The 21,050-nt window shown below is 39.6% G+C and overlaps 2 protein-coding genes across 2 annotated transcripts in view; both read right to left on the bottom strand.

Moving 5' to 3' along the window:
• Positions 1–1,285: 1,285 nt before the first annotated feature.
• Positions 1,286–10,727, bottom strand: aprt (adenine phosphoribosyltransferase). The gene is made up of 5 exons (XM_073481993.1): positions 10,598–10,727; positions 5,278–5,381; positions 4,883–5,016; positions 4,412–4,490; positions 1,286–1,964 (listed from the first exon to the last, which is right to left on the bottom strand). Exons 1-5 carry the CDS (start codon positions 10,684–10,686, stop codon positions 1,825–1,827), a joined length of 546 nt encoding a protein of 181 aa, XP_073338094.1. The 5' UTR covers positions 10,687–10,727; the 3' UTR covers positions 1,286–1,824.
• Positions 10,728–11,521: 794 nt separating this feature from the next.
• The window catches only part of ttc27 (tetratricopeptide repeat domain 27), a 33,860-nt gene continuing 24,331 nt past the window's right edge, over positions 11,522–21,050 (bottom strand). The window contains exons 15-20 of the mRNA XM_073482481.1: positions 20,685–20,737; positions 19,099–19,264; positions 17,262–17,459; positions 15,668–15,779; positions 13,173–13,273; positions 11,522–12,246 (exon numbers count right to left, since the gene is read on the bottom strand). Of these exons, the coding sequence (XP_073338582.1) occupies positions 12,109–12,246; positions 13,173–13,273; positions 15,668–15,779; positions 17,262–17,459; positions 19,099–19,264; positions 20,685–20,737 (768 nt within the window). The 3' untranslated portion in view covers positions 11,522–12,108. The remainder of the gene's footprint in view (positions 12,247–13,172; positions 13,274–15,667; positions 15,780–17,261; positions 17,460–19,098; positions 19,265–20,684; positions 20,738–21,050) is intronic.

Here is a 21,050-nt window from a genome sequence, read left to right as displayed (position 1 = left end):
ATAAGGTCATTAGTAGTGAGCCATTCAATTCCAACCTGTTGCCCTTTGCTGCATGTCTTTCCCTCTCTCTCCCTCGTTTCCTATCATCACTCTGGGCTGTTCAATCTCAATAAAGCTCAAATGTTATCTTTAGAAAAATCACTTTGTTGTGAACTATTAAATTAATCACCATGTAATTATCAATTATTGGTCGAGAAAAGGTGAAACTTCTGATTGCAGCTTCTTAAATGTGAGGATTTCCTGGTTTCTTTCCTCTATGACAGGAAACGAAAAATCTTTGTGTTGAGGACGGAACAAGACATTTACGGGCGTCATCTTAAACAATTTCCTTCAGGATTAATAAAGTTCTATATTATCTAGAGTTTTGGGGGAAACACTGATGAGCATTTTCACCATTTTCTGACATTTGACAGACCAAACACCAGATTGATCAAGAGGATAATCAACATATTAATTGAAAATGAAATTAATTGTTGGTTGCAGTCCTCTTAAGCTAATGACCAGCTGTGACGGGGTAGTCACTTAAACTTTTGGACTTTGTTGACAACTAGATCATTGTTAGTTTTTAGTTGTTAATGTTCATACATTGAAAATGAATAAGGTCTGCATGTTTTGTATCGCTACAGAACAAAAGTGGTAAAGCTTTTCATTTAAGAAGTCTTGGTGAGGTTAGGTATCACTATATTTTAAAGGAGCACTCCACCAATTTTACACATCAAGCTCAGTTTACACATCATGGTTAGTATTACACAGCCTGAAAAGAAGTGGTGCTGGAGGAGCTAGTCAAAATCTGAGACAAGACCCTAGACGCTGTCATAGTGAAGTCATCAGAATTATCTCAGGTTGATCTTAGAGACTTCAAAACATACAGAAGCTGTATCGCAAACTAGAGCTGTGGAGTTTGAAAGATGTAATTTAGCAGGCAGGGAGGGTCTAATGACTAGATACTGTTGAGTTGCATTGTGGGCAATTGTGATACTTTTTTTTTTATCAGTATCCCTCAAGTTCTTTAACCATATGGTAGGGCAATACTGAATTGTTGCACAGGATGTAATTTCTGCCACTAGGAATCTCTAAATCAAATCAAAAGATGCAAGTAATTGGGATCATAGTTGTTGTGCTCATTGTTAAAATATCTTCATGACTCAAGCAGAAATGTTCACAGATGAGGTTTTAAAGTTTTGCCGACTTCCTTTCCCAATCTGAGTCCATTCCAGAAGGTTCAGTTACAGACGACGAAATGAAATGCACAGTACACAACTCAACAAAGAACATAACAAAGGTCTTGTTGTTTTAAACATTTTAATGCAAAAATGTTACATATATTATGTTTCATGTTAAATCTTAAATCTAAATCTAAAACTACTGAATGGATTTCCATTTAATTAAGCAAAGGTGTGTTTTAAGGCTTATAAAGTCAACATTTCATTTGTAAGAGAAAGCATGTGTTATTTGTATACTTCAAAGTGTTGCTGTGCATACATGCATGTGTAACCCCTTTGTAAAGTATAACTGCAACAATATCAGTATGAGGTTATATTCTGCACAGTTGAATTAACATGTTCCAACATAAAAACTTATGTAAACATAATCAAAGTTATTTTGAAGAAATACATTCCTATGATTTTCACTTAAACTCATTTATTTATGTATGAATTATGATACAATTGATATTTTAAAACTGCCATTTCAATCATGTATGGAATTTCAGTCAAAGGTTGTAAAAATGTGAGCGATGTGAAGAGCTTCCTTGTTTCGTGTTGTTGACGTTGAGAAGCACCTGGCTGGAAACAAGTCAAACATTTGTTTAAAAGTCAGTTGTCCTCAGTACTGAAGCAGAGAGAACACATTGTGTGGTTTCAGTTTGTCAATGCCGTTCAGTTCTTTGAGCTCGATGATCACCATGCAGCCCAGAATCTCAGCCTGCTGCTTCCTCATCAACTCACAGGCTGCATGCAATGTCCCTGAAACACACACACACACACACACACAATTTTGTTAAAGTTATTCAGTACCAATGTTTTCAAAATACAATCCACAATTTACATCCATTCTTCTTCAGATCATGGCGTAGGAAAGAACCCTAACTGACCCTTTGGTTCATTTGCTTTTCCTGTTAAATGCAGCCTGTCTGTGTTATGCTTCAATGCCACCCATACTTCCTGTTTACCCAGTATAGCTAACTCTCCTGCCCACCCACTAATTACTTTCCACCACTCCACATTCCCACAGGCCTATACATGCAGTAATATTGTCTGAAAATGTACATCCATAGGGCCTACATATTGTATATCCAACATACACCGATCAGGCATAACATTACGACCACCTGCCTAATATTGTGAAGGTTCTCCTTGTGCAGCCAAAACAGCTCTGACCTGTCAAGACATGGACTTAAGACCTGTGAGGGTGTCCTGTGGTGTCTGGCACCAGGGCGTTTTATAGTGGGTCCTCTGGGTCCTGTATGTTGTGGTTTTAATGTTGTGGCTGATCGGTGTATATACCAGAGCTTTTCATTTACAAATTCAATGTGGCCAGATTTACAAACCAGAAATTGTAGATTGGCCAGACATTTTCAGCAGTCCATTTAAATTTAAATGACACATTTTAAACAATCACAAATGAATGATGTAAAATATAAGAAAGTTTATTGTTTTTCTTTTGTATTTAAAAGTAATACTTCAATGTTAGGCCTGATTATCATCGTCTTTAATTACCAGAGTGCATATATTGCAAATTAAACACACTAGTTTGGTATTTGGAGAAGGCAGTAAAATAAAAGAAAACAAGTACTTGCTACTCAAGGCAGGTTAAAACTAACGAGGGGTAAGACATATTTTCAGTAGAGCACTTGCCACTTCTGACTGTTAATAGCCAGATGTTGAAAAGTTAGTAGGGATGGAACAGTTCATGAAGAAAATCGCGTTCGGTTTACTTGACACAGTTCAGGGAATGTGTATGGTTCGGTTCAGGACAATACATGAGCCTTGAGCCAGTAACCCAGTGAAGTTTTTTTTTTTTTTTTTCATTTGGCACGGAGGCGGAGGGGTGGAGTGTCGATTACAGCAGGTCAGTTGTGGAAATAGCAAGCGCCAAAGACAAAGGAGGCCCAGAGTTAGAGGATGCATGCGCCAACAGCATCGTTTCCAGTCTGCTGTGTGGGAGCATTTTGGATTTAGTACTACCTATGATGACGGCGGTAAGAAAGTGGTGGATAAAACTACGACTTTGTGCAAGCACTGTGCAACATGTGCTGCTTATGCTAGTGGCAACACCTCCAATATGTTGGCTATGAGGTGTGATAACTGTATAGGGTGTGATATGTGACAGATAAGTGGATTACGGTGCTAACTGAGCAGAGAACTAACGTCAATATGTTCGCCAACAAATTCCATGGTGATGATGGAGAGTACAAGCATGGTCACGGCGATGTCACGCGTCATACGTCACCGTGACGTACCAGACGTGTGCTCACTGTACACATAGACGTAGCAAACGGTGGAGCTTCTCTGTGACTTTGCATGTGGTAAATATACGCATGGATTTGTGCTTAAATACGTCCACTTCTTGAGAAGCGTGTGATTAAGATACGTGTGAATTTGCGCCTGTATGACCTCCATGTGGATAACTTATAGCATGATGTTCTTACTGTTTTTTTTAAAAAAAAAAAAAAGTTTTACTCCATTCAGCATCGAGTTTCCAATATTGTTTGAAATTTTTGTAAATGCAAAGTGTAAATAAATCTGTCGATGTATTGATGTACTAGAGATATTAAGCAGCACTTACAAATTTACTCATTTGTTTGCATTTTGTGTTCTCTTTTGTAGTTTAACAAATGACATATTTTCCTCATTAAACCCTGCCAAACACAACAAGCTGCCTGTTCCTTGGAGGATGCAATGTTGGAGAATATAATGTTAAGCTAGCTGTATAACTGAATAATACGTTGCCTGCAACAAGTTTTAGTGAGGACAGAATGAAGAGTGTGTATTTTGTTTATACAATGTTCAAGCAGGAGACAACTGAACTGGCAGATGGAATTAAAAGGCAGAGGTAAAACTTTATAATAACGATCATTAAAAAATGTTGAATTTATAGTGCATCAAGCTTCAGTTAATAGTTATTTGACTGTCAAACAACGAAATGCTTTATAAACTATTTATTAAGTATTAATTGTTTAAAGTAAAGTTGCAACTGATGTTTATAATACTTTGTACATGGTTAATAAATACTCTGTAGTTCATCTATAAACACTATTTGGATGGCTATCACAAAGTACTAACTGATGTTTATAAACCTTTACAATATGATATGAAAATGTTATTTTGTTGTTCTATATAACAAATGTTCCCCAGACTGAATTCAGTGAAGATGATGGTTACAAAGTGGGTCTAACCAGGAGGTTTCTAACCTCCAGTTGCCAGAAGGTCATCAATGAGAAGAATCTTCTGTCCTGGAGTCACTGCATCCTCCTGGATCTCCACCTCCGCCTGGAGGGACAGAAATAAGACTCTAACAAAAAACTGTTCATCAGATAGACTGTGGTGAACAGCAGCATGTAATGGAATGCTTCTCGGCAAATAACAATGAAAGGAAACAAACAAAGGAAGATCCCTTAGAATGAATAGTGTGTGTGTGTGTGTGTGTGTGTGTGTGTGTGTGTGTGTGTGTGTGTGTGTGTGTGCACGTACAAAGACCAGTCCTATAGTGGCAAAACCTGATTTCTGAGGTCCTGGTTAAGTTTTGGGTAAGGTGTGAATTTAGGTTAGGTTAAGGTTAGGTTAAGGTTAGGGTTTGACTGTACAAATGAATGGAAGTCAAAGTAAAGTTGTAACAAGGAAAGCTGCACAAACCTGTGTATGTGTGTGCATGTGTTCTTTACCTTTCCATACTCCAAATCATATGCCACAGACAGAGTGTTTCCAGGTAGCTTGCCCTTCTTCCTGACCAGGACAAAGCCAACACCTAGCCGCTGGGCAAGCAGAGGCCCAAACAGGAAACCACGAGCATCTAAACCTGCAAACAAACAAAACCATCCGGTGAAGGGATGGAAACTGCGGTTGGTTGGTTGGTCGGTTTGTCAGCAGGATCTCACAAAAACTACTAATCAGATTCCCATGAAACTTCAACAGAGGATGGGTCTCGGCCAGAACAGACACCAGTAACTTTTGGTGTGGGTCTGGATAATGGGATGGATCCAGAATTCTTAGATATTGCCACTATAAAGTCTTAAGAATACTGGTTATCATTAGTAAGTGCTTTGCTTTGTTTTCTCACCTGCGATCAGCTCAACCTGCGAGTGATTCTTCCTCACATGTTCTTCAAAAAGGTCGATTACTGCTGTCAGAGCGGCTGGTTCCTTCAGAATGGGACAGATATCTCTGCAGGGGGGACACAACACATTACATTAGTATCCAGGCAGTTGAAATGTTTATCAATATGAAATGCATTCCCTTATTAATGAAGTACTGTATGAACTTCAGCTTTAAAAAAAATTGATTCACAACATAAATGCGATTCTTCTCTCCCACAATCCAGAATCTATTCACAATTGCCAAAATTGATTTTCTAAATGTTAATTACTAGAGTGATGTTGACGAATGAAAAAGGCGGAACTAAACTGAGAGGATAGTGCAGCACCCAGGCAATTTACAGCGCACACACGCTACAGTTATGTTCAAGGGTACTTCCAAGCCCCCAGGAGGAACGCCAGGCTTTGAAGCCGTTTTTTTGTTTTTTTGAGCATCACAACCCCCCAAATGACTCGTTAACTATCATAATTTGAGCCATTCGGTCCAATAAAATTTGGAAAGTCTATGTTAGCAGAGTTAGATAGCTCAGCAGTTCTGCATGCACATCCTATGCTAGACCTGAAAAATAATTAAAGAGGAATAAACTCTGCGGGACATCAGTCTTGCTTGTGACTGAAAAACTTTATTGACACTCATCACGTGCCACTTGCATCGTCTCTTGTTGGCTGTCAATTTTTGTCCATCACACATCACCTGCTTGAACTGAAAGTTTGCCTCGCAACACAAACTAAGGCTCATTTTCACAATTGAGAGCACATTTTACATACAGGTCAACAACCCCACTTGCTCTCACACCATTATCTTCTTAAACAAACACACACACAAAAAAACATCATAAGGCTCTTTGCCTTGCATCATGCACATTTTTCATACATGACTGACCTCCAAACATAAACTTTACAAACTGGAACAACTTGTTGCAGTTTTTGTCATCACATCTGCTACCACCTGATCTGCTGGACAATATTCCAAACTTATCTTTCCATCATTCACAGCTGACCTTACAAAATGATATTTTTGTCAACATGATTGCACCTCTGTCTACTTACAAGATTCTTTGCCAATGCTGTTGTACCCTGGTTATCCTCATAAACCTTAGATGGTGTGTACTGACCTCCGCCAATGCCTTCTAGCAGTTGTACTAGATACATACACTCTTGTGTGGTTTCGGCTAAAGCTATATACTCTGCCTCGCAAGTTGAGAGGGCAACAGTTGGTTGCTTTTCGGTTTTCCATGATATCATAAGGACCATCCTCATTCAGGCTTACACAATAACCAGTCATCTCATCATCACATTTCCTGCAACACAATTCTTTCTCAACTGTGCCTTCCAGATATCCTAGTACATGTTTTACAGCAGTCCAGTGCTCTTCCATTGGCTCAGAAAAAATACTATGACAGTTTGCTTACAACAAAACTCAGGCCAGGTCTTGTACATGTAGTTAGATAGATTAGGCTGCCTCTCTGTATTTTCTGGCACCACTCATCTTTTCTGCATCATCAGTGTAGTTCAGTTTTTGTTCACAAGGTGTCGCTCTAGGTTTACAGTTTTGCATGTTAAACCTTTCAAGTACTTGCTCCACATATTTCTTTTGTGTTTTGTTTTTTTTTTACACATCCATCACTTTGCTCAAAGTCAGTGCCAAGAAAATGTCACAGTTTTTCTAAATCTTTCATTTTGAATCTTGCTGTGAGCGTCTCCTTCACAACTTTTAGTGCATTTTCATCACTGGTAAGCAATGATTAAATCATCAATACATATCATCATGATAATCATCTCATGTTCTGTTTCCCTTGACAATAACACAATGATCAGCAGGGTTTTGTTCAAATGGCTATCACTTAGATAATCATGTAGTGTCTTGTTCCAATTTCCGCCAGACTGTTTCAACCCGTAAAGTGACTTTAGCATATACACCAACTTTCCATCTGTGCTAGATTCCACTTCACATCCCTCTGGTTGTTCCATCTAAATCTCATAGTCTATTGCCTGTAGGTAAGCAGTTTTGCCATCAATCTGATGCAAACTCAGGTTTTCCTGTGCTGCTTTTTGCTTCAACACTCTGAGCAGTAGGAGAAAATGTCTCCTTGTGCTTGTTCGGCCAGCCAACTGGCCTGACCTGAACCCCACAGAGAACCTATGAGGTATTATCAAGAGGAAGATGAGAGACACCAGGCCCAACAATACAGACGAGCTCAAGGCAGTTATCAAAGCAACCTGGACTTCCATAAGACCTCAGCAGTGCCACAGGCTGATCGCCTCCATGCCACGCCGCATTGATGCAGTAATTCATGTAAAAGGAGCCCAGACCAAGTATGGATTGATCTTATGTAATATTCTAATATTCTGAGATACTGGATTTTTGATTTTTCATGAGCTGTAAGCCGTAATAATCAACATTAAAACAAAAAAAGGCATGAAATATCTGACTTTATGTGTAATGAATCTAAAACATATGAAAGTTTCACTTTTTGAATTACATTATAGAGAAAAAAAAAACTTTTCTATGATATTCTAATTTTTTGAGTGCAGCTGTAGATGGAGAGGGAAATCACAGCAATGTGCTGAATATGTTTTAATACAGTCTTAAAATAGTGGTGTAGGATTTAACAAAAACACAAAGCCTTCAATCTACATGCAGACCACTTGCACAGCAACATTTCTGGTTGCACTCTTTCTCAGGCAGCAATCTTTCTGCCTGTTAGAGTGAGACTTGAAACACATTGCTATGCAACATACTGTTAGAGACACCACAACCAGCGACAGCAAGCCTCATGTCCCATAGGGAGTGAAAAGTAAGCAAGCTGCTAAAATACAAATGATTGAGATAAATAACACATGTACTAATCATTTGGAATGATGATTCACAGTATTAATGTTACTGTGATATGAGCAGTGTATATTGTTGTGGTTATCATTTATCACTATAATTTGATACTTGAGGTGTATAACATTTTTCTGTTTTAGGATGGGGTACTGAACATGAGGGAAAGGTAGTTGAGGAGTACACCAAGATGATGGAGAGCCACCTCACTGATACCACCCAACCATCTGAAGGCAGGGGCTGTTACTGTGGCAGGCCTGTCCTTCATAATCAAGACAGACTTGAGTGTAAATCAGGAATCTGTAAAAGACCATACATACATAAAAGTTGTGTAAAGCTTGACACCACTCATTTAAAACTTTCATGTTGGAAATGCAGTGACTGTATGCAGGAAATATCTTAATAGAAGCATTACAAAAAACATCTGAACCAAGTGTAACTGAACAGTTTAAATCATACATATAAATGGCCTGTTTTTAATTAAAGTATGATGAAATGAAATAGACAATTCATCATCCTTGTCATTTATACACACACATTGATGGATACAACTAATCAAAGTGAGTGCCTCTATGTTTAACTAATGTCTAATGTTGAATCCAGAGGAACAATTGAGGCAGCCAAATTTGTCAGTGCACAGCACACACAGACTATTTTATTTTTATTAGATTTTGAAACAATGTCTAGGCTAAAACTAGACATCCACTCAACTTTCACTTTTGAACCAAATTTAACCCAATATTAGCCCAGACATCTATGGACCACTTAGACATCTTTCAGACGTCTAATCAACTGAAAATTACTCACTAGGGTGGGTGTTGTCGTCATGTATCCTTTGGGCTCTGACATTTCACCTCACTGATATCACTAGCCCCGTTCACGCTGCCCCTTTAGTGCAGGAATTATGCACCGATTCTACGCATCGTCCTCTGTGTGAAAGTTACAGACGCAGAGAGGGAGACTGATCTGCCTCCGGAGATAGTATCAGAGCCGCAGTAGAGGTGAGCCGGCGTCTGTGTGAATGGAAAAGCCAGAGGCGTGGAGTGGGGGTGTGTTGGTCTGATGGTGTTCAAAGTCTGACAGATAAACAGATCCTTCACTCTTCAAATAAAAGAGAAATGACCCACACTTTCAACCCACAAAGCAACGTTACAGGACCAGACAACAATGTGACTCTTTGTCACATTTCTGCCTGAAAAACAGCGTCTGTCCCCGGCAGCAGAGCCAAGGGGGCCTCCCGCAGTTCATTGGTGGTGATTATGTGACTGATTCAGAGCAAAAAACTTGACCATGTCTTTGTCTCCTTCCACTATTGTGTTGTTGTAGTTACTGTCTCTGGAAACTTATATAGAAAAAAATCACTGTGACTGTGAGTCCTCCCGACCAAGACTTCAGGGAATTTTCCTCCAGAAAACAGCGTCCCTCCCTGCGAGTGAGTCAGACAGGGTCCTCTGTTTACTGATGGTGATTATATAATGTAGAGCAAAAAACTTAACTTTGTTTTATAATCATATGGATGCAGCTATATAGTGTTGTGATTGAAATCCTGACCCACCGATGGGTGGAAAGTGGAAAGTGACAGTCGTGGATACATGTTTAGATTAACAGGTGGAGAGATGATGCAGAGTCTCTGTGTGGAAAGGGCTACTGTCTGGCACCGTCTGGCAAAAGATACTGAAGATACTTCTTTATCTTTTACAGACTATCAACACTGACATGATTTGGATTTAAAGCATTGTGCGGGACTAAGGAAACCCTTTCCTTGGGGTTCCCATATTTAAATATGTGGTTACAACAATTCTCCCCACTAAGGAAAGTCTCAAAAAGTATTTTACTTTCTTTGGCAATACTGACCTGCAAAATAATCATCTCTCTCTCCAATGTGCAGCCAAACTGACAGAAGTTTGAACTAACCTTTTGGTGTGTGTGGTGAGACAATACAGTCAGCAGAGCAGGGGGATTTCATTTCACCATGACCAGACCTGCTGTTTCACCAAATGTTTTTATCTTTAAAACCATGTCTATAACTCGGGTGTTCTGTGCATGTAATCATTCGTTAGTAAAGATGATAAAGGGGGGACCTGGCCACATGTCTCACCTGAGCACTGGATGACTGGGGCCATCGTTTACCTGCTGTAGGCAGTGGACAGTTAAAACCACGATAACGTTACTACTTGTTCAATTACTGTACAAACACTGGCCATTATTTGGCTCGGACAAACACGGACATTTGGCCGAGATAGAGAAATAAAGCTGCTGTGATATAACTTTATAATCCCGACCCTGCAGTGTAAACTTTGGCCTCTACGTGTGATAAGACATGTATCAGCTGCAGGCTGCTTCCCTTTGCTTCCTTCTGCTGTATGAGCAGCGTCTCAAACACATGGCGAGCTCCCTGCTGGCGGAACACATGGTGCTGCTCTGACAGCGGCTCAGGAGGTAATAGCAGTGGATCTTACTTGAAAAAGATGCCTTTCTTCGGAAAGTCTGGAAAAGCTCGGACGTGTCTCCGAACCAGCTGGAGTTTTGATTCTGTGTCTGCTGCCATTTTAACTGAAATGTATCACCTGACCACTGACCACTGGTCTGTCTGTGTCCTCTCTGTCTCCTCCTCCGTTTGTTTCTTCTTCTTCCTTCTGGCCCTTCAGTGTTTACTCAGACTTAAGGCGCATTAGCGCCCCCCTCTGGGCTGCAGGGCGCTGTTGCTGCTGAAACCCTAAAGATTGATTTAGGCTACAGTCTAAATAATCCAGTGAAGATGTTCCATGAAAACTCACACTTTAATTCATCGAATGGGTTTCCAAATGAATAGAATGGTCAAACTCACTTATGGCAGTTTTCAGCTAAATAAGCATCTTGTTGCACTGTGAAGTAGATTAAGCTGTATTTCTGTGAAAAAAGGTTTTTCAAGTAAGTTTCCCACCCAGGAATGTTTGAAGTTGGATAAATATCATGGCAAACATGGTTTCAGTTGTTCTTTAATTCGTTTTTGGTTGCTCACTTATTATAATTGAGTTAGTGCATTATTACATGAGTACTGAGTAACCCTGGGTCAGACCACACCCATCAAAGTCTGCCTTCATTTTTATATCAACGAGTCAGTTATGGCAGAAAGTAAAATGGCCGTTTGGCATGGTATGGCGTTTGTACGATGGCTCCATATCTGAAAATGCTCAGGGCCTCAAGCTGTACAACTACCAAGTTTCATGCTTTTATGAAAAAGTGAAAAACCTCAAATTGTGCACATCTTCACCTGGACTGAACCAGACACAGTACCTAAATATAATAAGCAATACATCCTCAAAGTTCTTCCAGTGATGAATTAAGGTTGAGTTATGATTATAATATTTTTCAGATCTTACACAACAGAAAAAAAGCAAGCATTCAAAGATTTATATATTTTAATATTGGATGCCTCAGACATGGTTTATATTCCAGCCTGGTTGCAGAGATATAAAAACATAATTACAAAGTGAGTCCTTGAATGTCTAGTCTGATCTACTGTTATTCTGAGTTGCCACATGTTAAAGGTGCACTATGTAACTTTTCCAGCCTGTCCTACTCAGAAAAATGACCATGGAGGTGGACAGTAGAATGTGCTTATCCTGACCCATACTGACACTCGCTGTGTGTGTTGAACTGGTATAGTTAGTATAATGTTGGTATATAGCCACATGTTCTTGCACTGTAGGAGTTCTAGATGGGCAAAGCTGTTTTTCTTCTCACCCCACCACATCTCAAAATACAAGCCTGTTTTTCACTAAATGTAAACATAGCTTTAAACTACATGTAAAGCTCATGTTAGCTCTTTTCTTGTATAGGCCTGTAAAAAGTTGCATAGTGTACATTTAAACGCTTGATTTAAAGGCATTTAATGATATTCAAGGCTTCTGACTGGCTTTAGAGTTTGTCTGTCTCTGATTAGTCTTTACAGATGAGGGGCCTTCAGACCCACAGCTTCGGGTCTTTCTTAGGTGGACGGTGGTTGTAATTGATCACGCAGCCCTCCACTCAGCTCCTGCATCTCTGTAATGAGCTGCTCCAGAGCAGCGACATGTTCCTGCAGCTCAGCGTGGATCTGACCCGTGGCCACATCTGTGTGCTTTTGCTGGAACAGAAAAAAAGATGCAATATTGATGCAATGCACTGAAGGATCACATTGTTAACATCATTATTATTTTACTCATTACCGGTGGATGATTTTGACGTTATGTGGTCCAAGTGAAACAAGGCATACTGGGCTGCCTTGACCGGTCAGTGTATCATAGAATATGTACCAGTGAGTTGAATAGTGTAGTGAGAAATCTGCTGTAATTCTCTAAAAAAGACAAGATCAGCTATTTATTAAGTATTGTGAACTTAAGTATTAACTTCAGCAACACTATGTAATTTTCTGTAGAAAGATAATTCATTCTGGAGAAAGCCCTAGTATTTGACAGTCTTTTGTAGCTTTTTTGCATTTCACCATGAGGTTTGACGGTTATCTATGACATGTTGTAATAATAATTATAACAATTCAAATTTGTTCACGGCTAATTTATTTATCATTTCAAAACACCAGTGTTGCAAAACACAACTTAGTTTGAGTACCTTTGTGCTACATCACAGAAAAACAAAACATTATTCTATATAGTGGAGTGTGGAGGATGAATTGAAGACTCTCACAGCCTGATGAATGAAGCTGCTCTGTAGTCTGGTGGTACAGCAGCAGATAACTCTGTATCTTCTGCCAGATGGCAGCAGGGTGAACAGACTGCGGCTGAGGTGTGTTGTGTCTTTTAGTATAATTTGCGGACGCTGCAGACATCTCACTTCACCGATATCAGTTGGGTGCAAATGATGCTCTGGGCCAGGGGTTAGCAACCATTACTATCAAAAGAGCCATTCTTGCCCCCCTGCCTTGTCTTAATGCAATGCGCTCTACCATTAGCCATGAGTCATGGCAAAGGTAATGTCATAGTCAGCAGTGGACTGTTATTTGATAATAATAATAATAATAATAATAACAATAATAATAATACATGTGGGCTTTACCTTTGCCTTAGTGGCCAGACTTCTGAGGCTGAGACGGCTTGAGGACAGCATCTGAAGAGCTTCTGCTGGATTACTCTTCTTCTTACTGCAACTGATGGCCACTGAAATACCAAGAAAGAGATTCAGAGAATGGATCCCACCTGTCTGATCTCTCGTGTGTCTCTGTTGTGTTCCCTGGATTTGAACTGAGTTGAAATTTTTGTACAATCATACTAAATGATCACGTAAAAAAAAAAAGAATTGAATTTCTGACACTGTTCATCTTCACCAATTATATTGTAATCTCCAAAATCAATCAGAGCCTGATACACCATATTTCTCTGGGCTTCAGAGCTTTATTGTCATCCAAGATTTTTAAAAACACACAAATCAGTCACGTTGTAGCATTCGGTGACATGTTCCTTTATTAACATGAAATCACAGTAGCTTATTTTGAGTGAATCCCACATACACCTTTTGTGTTTCCCGTTTAAAAGGCCACGTACCAAAGTCCTTTCAAGTAGCTCAAAATAAACTGCTTTATAAAAAGCTTACTTTTGATCACATGGTTTTAAACAACTATAGACCCGTATCTAACCCTCCGTTTTTCTCTTAAAAACTTAAGAGAAAACAGTCGCCATTCAGTTATGGGACTGTCTATGTAACAGTTTATATCAGGATTTCCATCATAGCACAGAAATAGCATTGGTCAAAGTTACAAATGACCTTCTAATTGCATCTGATGACACATTTGACACCATTGACTATAACATCCTGTTACAAAGACTACAAAATCAAATTGGCATTACAGGACATGCACTGAGCTGGTTTAAGTCCTATTTATCAAATCAATCTAAGTTTATAAAAGTTAAAAAAAAATAATGCTCTGTGCATACCAGAGTAAGAGATTGAGTTCCACAAGATTCTGTGGTTGAACCAATACTTTTTTAAACTTGTATGTGTCCATTAAGTAATATTACAAGTAACCACTAATATTACATTTTCATGCATTTTCAATGTTATGCAGATGATACCGAATTATACATGATTAAGCCAGCTAACCAAACCTCAGGTCTGTCAAAACAGAGGTTATTGTGCTGGGACTAAACATCTAAGAGACACATTATCTAATGATACAGCTAATCTGGATGGCATTATTGTGGCCTCCAGCACTGCCATACAGAAGTGGGAATAATTAGGATACGTCCTTTGACTTCAAAACAATCTGTTCCATTTTTCCTCCCACTTCTGCTCATCTCTCCTTTCTTCCACCTCCTCTGGATGAGGGTTAACCCTGAGAAACTTGGACTGAACTGGTGTTCAGGTACTGTGGAGCAACATGATATAGTCACAGCAGGTCACGGCAGTATTCACAGCAGGTCTGGTGAGCTTTAGTTATTCCACTATCTTTCTCTGGGAGATTTCAAGGGGTCTGAGATCTGCACTACAATGTTTCCTCTTTTTTGCCAAATAGTCCCAGAACCTAGCGATCCCCAAAACTTAACTTTGGGGGGAAAAAATTCTCTTTTAATTTTCACTTTATCATTACAATTGTGAGGATTAGGCAAATTAGTCAGATATCGTGTTGAAAAATGACGGCTTGTTTAAAACACAATTTTGGCTATTGAGTCACAACTTTGGCAAAGTTACTAGATTTAGTCCTTGGGTCCTCTGGTAGAAACGGGTAACGTGATTGTATTCACAAAAAGGTCCATGGGTTACTGGAAAAGTTCATGTGGTAGAGACCTGTTTTTGGGTTGGTGCATGCGAGCAGGGTTCCTGTTATCAGGTTATTACAGCTGGTTTTACCAAGAAATTGTTTTTTAAGTCCAACATATTTAAATCTGTCCCATCATAATGTCTGGTGACAATTATCTCTAGGCATAACTTTAAATTTATTGTACGTAAGCACTGAAACTCAACTACTCTTTCAATTACAGACACTTTGGGTTGGTGATGCACGGCATCAGCAGTCTCTGTGAACAGTTTTTAAGCTTTCTAAACAAAGAAAACATATGTTTACAATATTTCTCCCATTTGTCCAGGACAATATAATCTTCCAGGTCACATGGACTGGGACTAGTTATTTTGGAAAATACATTGCAGGGATTTCCAAAAAACACTGCATGTGTGTATGTACAATAACTGTAATTTAATGTTGATTATGATGGATAAGAATCCTTTGTTGAATATTCAAAAAATACTGTGGTTAGGAAAGACATTACTGCTTTCATGCATCATTATAACATTATTGTCAGTAATACGATGTAGTAAGCAAGACTTCCTGTTAATAGAATTACTGGGATCCTCATCTCCTCCCTTTATATTATAAAGAAGTTATTACTGCCCAGTCAAAAAGGGGAATATTTTTTAATGGTTAAGTCAAAGCAAAAGTCAGACTCAGTTGCAGGGTTTCAAAGGGTCATGGGTACAGGTTCCCTGCAATAAAACAACACCAAGGTTTCTTTTCTGCTTTGTGGATGGTAGTGGTGTGTACAGCTGGATGGTGCTCTCACCTTCACCCATATGGATTCCCTCTTTGATCACCTCCTTGAAGAGACCAGGTTCATTCTCCCAGCCACCAGCCTGAACTTTGCAGTGTTGAGCCTTGGACAAGAACTGCAGTGACTGAAAAACAACACGATAACACAACCATTGTTTCAGATGGCATAAATAGAAGTGAATTTCAGTAATGGCTTTTGATATTTTTCCCTTTTTCCACAACTTTCCTTATTTAACTTCTCCATTAATGATTTGTTTACTCATTGGTTACTTCAGCTACATGATCTAAGCACCATCATAAAACGACATGTTCTCAAGTTCATTCAATCTTTGCAGGTCAAAGTATCTTCAGAGTCCAGTGTACAGGATTTAGTGGTATCTGGGGTGAGGTTGCAGATTGTAACCAGCTGAATACACCTCGTCTCACTCTCTACTACTGTGGTGGTTGACATGTTTTCCCAGAGCTCCTGGTGATATATAAATAATTTAGCAAATTTTTGCAGTTTTTTCATCACATTGTATGCTTTTCTCCACCCCTTTGTGCATGTGTGGGACAATCGTACTATAGATGTTCGTATGTTGTTTCCAATTAAGATCAAAGTTTGTGGTGCAGTGTGACAATATGTCAAAAACTAGATTTACTACAGAGGAACTAAATACCAAATAACATTCTTGAGATCATTTTAGGTTGTTTAAAAGTATCAACTTTGGTGACCTTACGTGTTTCTCCTGCTAGCTGTGTGTACCTCCTAATCTTTTGCATAGTGAGGATACTAGTTCTGCAGTGAATAGTGACATTGTTTCCCACACTCTCATGGAGGAACAAGGACTTGAAGGCATGTTCCTTCTCCGGCCCTATTGCATTGCGTCCTTGAAAGTATGTGGCTCTTTGGTGCCTGTAATATTGTTTCAGAGATTTTTGCTTTTTGCATGATAGTTAACATGCTGAGGGTGGCAGATGCTTGGTCGTTAATTCAAGGAGTACTCCTCCTGCAGCATGCTAGGTAGCTGTCTTGTGTTCCAGGTGAGAGCATTTCTATAAAGATGTGTCACTCTTAGGTCTTCCAGGTCAGCTTAGGCCTCTAACGTACTGAATTGTCAGCTAAGTCAAGAAGACAGCGCTCGACCTTGCAAAGATAGTCATAGATGTTTGACTGCACTCTACGGATGAATGTAATGGACTAAAGCTGATGTGCGCTGGAGAGTGTTTTTGTTCTGGCTCTTGATAGCGTTCATAAAACCTCTACTCTTCTAGTTGCCTTTAGCCGACAATGGCACCTGCTTTATTAGCTCCACGACAATTTACTTTTTATTTCAAAGGTGCATAGTGTCACTAGGTCAGTGCAGGCAAGACATTTGCTCTCGTGGGCCAGATCTGGCCTACTATTTGGATGTCAATGAGGTGACTTTCACATATCTGGGGAGTAAGATATGTGGAAATGTTTTAGAGATCTCAAAACCAAATAGCATGACAACTTCTTATGAGTTTACATGTAGGCCTCTCTATTGTTTCAACATTTGGTGAGGTCCAAACACTATTTGGGACATGTGAGGGTGATAGGGAAATGTTAAAAAACATGTTGCAAGAGTGCTGTTTGTCGTACTGACCTTTTCATTGTCTTCTGGGTTGGAGCTTTGGCCATCACCATACACCAGAGCGTATTGCCGCCATATGTCAGGGTCACTGCTGTGACGGGAACTGGCCCGCCCCAGAAGCTCTCTCAGTTTGGACTGGAGTTTTACTGCCTGCTCTCCATGGCTGTCCGTCAGGTTTTCAACAACTGCTCTTACAAGGATCTGTAGGATCTGCAATGGGGAAAATACATTAAGCAGATTACAATAGCAGATTTGTTTTCAAACATAAATCACAATTCACAAAGCCTCATCATTATATCTGGTGTTATTGGTTTAAACTCTTTGCAACATGAAAATCCTGTAATTATGGTTTAATAATCAGCATCAATGCTCAGCACTACCAAAGAAACCAGACCTTTTTTCATGGCGAAAACAAGATAAACTAAAAAAAGAGGTAACCACTGAATAACAAAAACAATGACAAAATGTCACCAAATAAACAGCACTGAGACAAAAGGACAATTGTACAGATGAACTAATTTGTTTTCCAACTTTCCAGATTGAACTGTCGCTGGAGAGTGTGGCAGCAAGAAAAAAAGCTGCGACAAACTACGAAAATATGCAGGCAGCAGGCAAATATTTATAAAAAGGTAAGCTAGGGGTGCTCCAGTAGCTCAGATGGTAGAGCATGCGCCCCATGTACATGCACTTTGTCCTTGCTGCAGTGGGCCAGGGTTCTGCGGCCCTTTGTTGCATGTCATCCCACCTCTCTCTCATCCCCATTTCCTGTCATCTCTGTTAGCGGTACTATAAATAAAGCCATGAAAAGGCCAAAAAAATACATCAAAAAGAAAAAAAAGAAAAGGTAAGCTAGTATAATATGAAAGTATGAAATAATTAAAAGCATCCACACATTATGCATCTCGGCATGGTACAACAGCTGCAGAGCTTGTCTCTCTGCAGTGGGTTATTAACTGTGCCCATACATATACACACATACACATACATATATATATACACTGCTCAAACAAATGAAGGGAACACTTAATCATAACAGTACAACACCAAGTCAATTAAAGTTCAGGGTTATCAATCTGTCCATTTAGGAAGCACAAGTGATTGTGAATCAATTTCACCTGCTTTGGTGCAAATGAAAGTGACAACAGGTGCAATGGAGAGGCAAAACCAAGACAACCCCCCGAAAAGGGAATGGTTTTGCATGTGATGGCCTCAGACAATTGCTGACTCCTTATCTGACTCCTGACTGACTCTTCTCTAGTTTTGTGTTCTGCTAGTATCCTTGTCACTACTGGTAGCATGAGGCCCCATCAGGTTACACAGGTAGTCCAGCCCCTCCAGGATGGCACATCCATACATGTGGTTGCAAGAAGGTTTGCTGTGTCTCCAAGCACAGTCTCACGAGCTTGGAGGAGATACCAAAAACACCAGCTGTTACAGGAGGAGAGATGGACAGGGCATCAACCCAGCAACAGGACCAGTATCTGCTCCTTTGTGCAAGGAGGCACCTGAGGAGCACTGCCAGAGCCCTACAAAATGACCTCCGACAGGCTACTGGTGTGCATGTTTCTGACCAAACCATCAGAAACAGACTCCATGAGGGTGGCATGAGGGCCCAATGTCCTCTAGTGGGACAGATGGTGGTCAAACACAAAACTTAGCTCGCTTATATGCCGATTAGCCATGTGTTTGATACTTTGGTGTCTTTCACTTTTATCAAGACCTCCACACCTGTGTGGAGCGCTCCAGGATTATATTTAAGAGTCACAGCTGAAGGATACATGAACTTTTTACACTACATACTGTCAGATAGTGGGGCATAACATCATCTAAGATGACAAGAGTTCATTACCTGGATATCCTTGTAGTTTTCCCTGAGGTCCATCAGACGATGGTATGCCTTGATGGCTTCAGCAAAATCACCGATGTCAGTGCTCACAACAATAAAGTTCTCCCAGATCTGCCAGTGTTCATAGTTACACTTCAGGGCCTCCTGCAAGGTACGAAAGGCTTTGTTTCTGCCAATAAGGTTGACAGGAAGAGGCAGACAGAAAAAGAAACATGAATGTTAAAGTTTGCTGAACTTTCCATTTATAGACACAGTCTACCCATCTTCTGATGGCTACTTTCAGCAAGATCACACGCCATGTCACAAAGCATAAAAGTCAAGAAAAGCTAGTTCCACCAGCATGACGTTGAGTTAAAGTTGAAAAAGGATTTCAGTTTCTTACAATGATGAGACAGTCCTATATGAACACATTTTCATCCAAAATTAAAAGGGTTTGTCACTTTACACAACATATTTCTATAGTTTTTGTTTTAACTATGTTTTTTTCTGGTTTCAAGTTTGGGAGAGCTCAGATAAAAAATTTGATGTCACATATTTCTATTCAGCAACTGACTGACTCAACATGTAATATTATATATAATGTACAGGGCCGAAAAGTCATCCATGTTTTCAACGTTTGCGGTGCAGTCCATTTGCTGCTTCTTACATTGTTTGGTATGTGACGTAATAGGTCAACTGGGTGGAGATCGAGTAGCAACTAGCTGAAATAGTGCATATCGCCACCTACCATGGTGGAGTCGGACATACTTCCCTCAATACATCGATTCTGCCCTGGTACTTCTATACTGGGACACTACACTCACACAGTGCTAAAGAAGTTGTTTTACTATGAAACTGATAAATAATAACTTGGATTGGTATTCCAAACTTTAATTTAAACTGTTGCTTATTTATTTGTTTATATAAATGTACTGTTATAAAGAAATACAAAAAAATGAAATGATTGAAATAAAGTTTTCAGGGGCTTTCAGTACAATCAAATGGCCTCTACAGTCATCAGAGCTCAATCTCTGAGATGTGGTGGAACAGAAGACTCACAGCCTGAATGTGTAGCTGACAAATCTGCAGCCACACGCAGACATCATATTTACAAACTGAACCTCTACAGACTGTATTCAGCACCCTTTTGAATCAATACCTCAAAAATGTAGGCTGTTCTCTGGGTAAGTTGGTGTATCTAAGGTAAGTGACCACTGAGTGTTGATCCAGTACAAGAGCTGTCAATGGCAACATTTTTTTGAAACAAAATGTCAGTAAGTTTAACAACTGCTTGAAATGCCATAAATTCTGCTTTTGACACTTATGGTCTCTTGAGGATAAGTTCTAATACTGTTGGTGACTTCCTGACTTTTCCATTATCACTGCCATCAGCTTCAACACTATGATCATGGACAACTTATGATGAAAACTACTGGAGCAATTCCTATGAAGGGTATTAATGGCTCCCCATGCTGGGCTGTTGATCGCAAAAAACCCATTAAACAAAAGTCAATCCATTCTATTGCCTGACACTCTCTTACTACCAGCGCAAACAAGTAAACACATGCAGCTATATGAACGTTTCGAACACATGCCGCACCCATACTCACTTCTTCTGGAGGCGAATGTAGGCGGTAGAGAGGTTGCTCCACGCTTCTGCATTCTGAAAGGAGGAGGGAAAAAGGAGCGAAAAAGTGGGAAAGATGTGAAAAGAGTTATTAAGGAGGACCTGTCCATAATAACAATAAAACTAACAATAATCGGTAGTTCAATCCAATACCGATATCAGAAATGCCTCAGATAGTGCCTAAAAAGCTAGTATCAGAATTGGCGAGTACAAGAGACTATGCACTGATCCAACAACCAAATAAATATTCATTAAAATAATGTCTTCCCAGCAGTGTCACATATACCTCTATGAAACGTAACAGATTTGTTACTGCACAAGTAGCCAGTATTCATAAACAGCAGGCCAC

Source organism: Pagrus major, chromosome 15 (genome assembly GCF_040436345.1).
Source record: "Pagrus major chromosome 15, Pma_NU_1.0".
NCBI classification, from domain to species: domain Eukaryota; kingdom Metazoa; phylum Chordata; class Actinopteri; order Spariformes; family Sparidae; genus Pagrus; species Pagrus major.
Note: the sequence above shows the minus strand (reverse complement) of the source record. Positions and strands in the feature narration are given on the sequence as shown.

What these genes read in the sequence shown, in the direction of transcription:
- aprt (XM_073481993.1), bottom strand. Translation starts at nt 10,686, where the DNA reads ATGGCAGCAGACACAGAATCAAAACTCCAGCTGGTTCGGAGACACGTC. An exon ending in AAGAAAGGCATCTTTTTCAA is followed by an intron (nt 5,382 to 10,597) that starts GTAAGATCCACT and finishes TCCCCCCTGCAG; the next exon opens with AGATATCTGTCCCATTCTGA. An exon ending in GCAGGTTGAGCTGATCGCAG is followed by an intron (nt 5,017 to 5,277) that starts GTGAGAAAACAA and finishes GTTTGTTTGCAG; the next exon opens with GTTTAGATGCTCGTGGTTTC.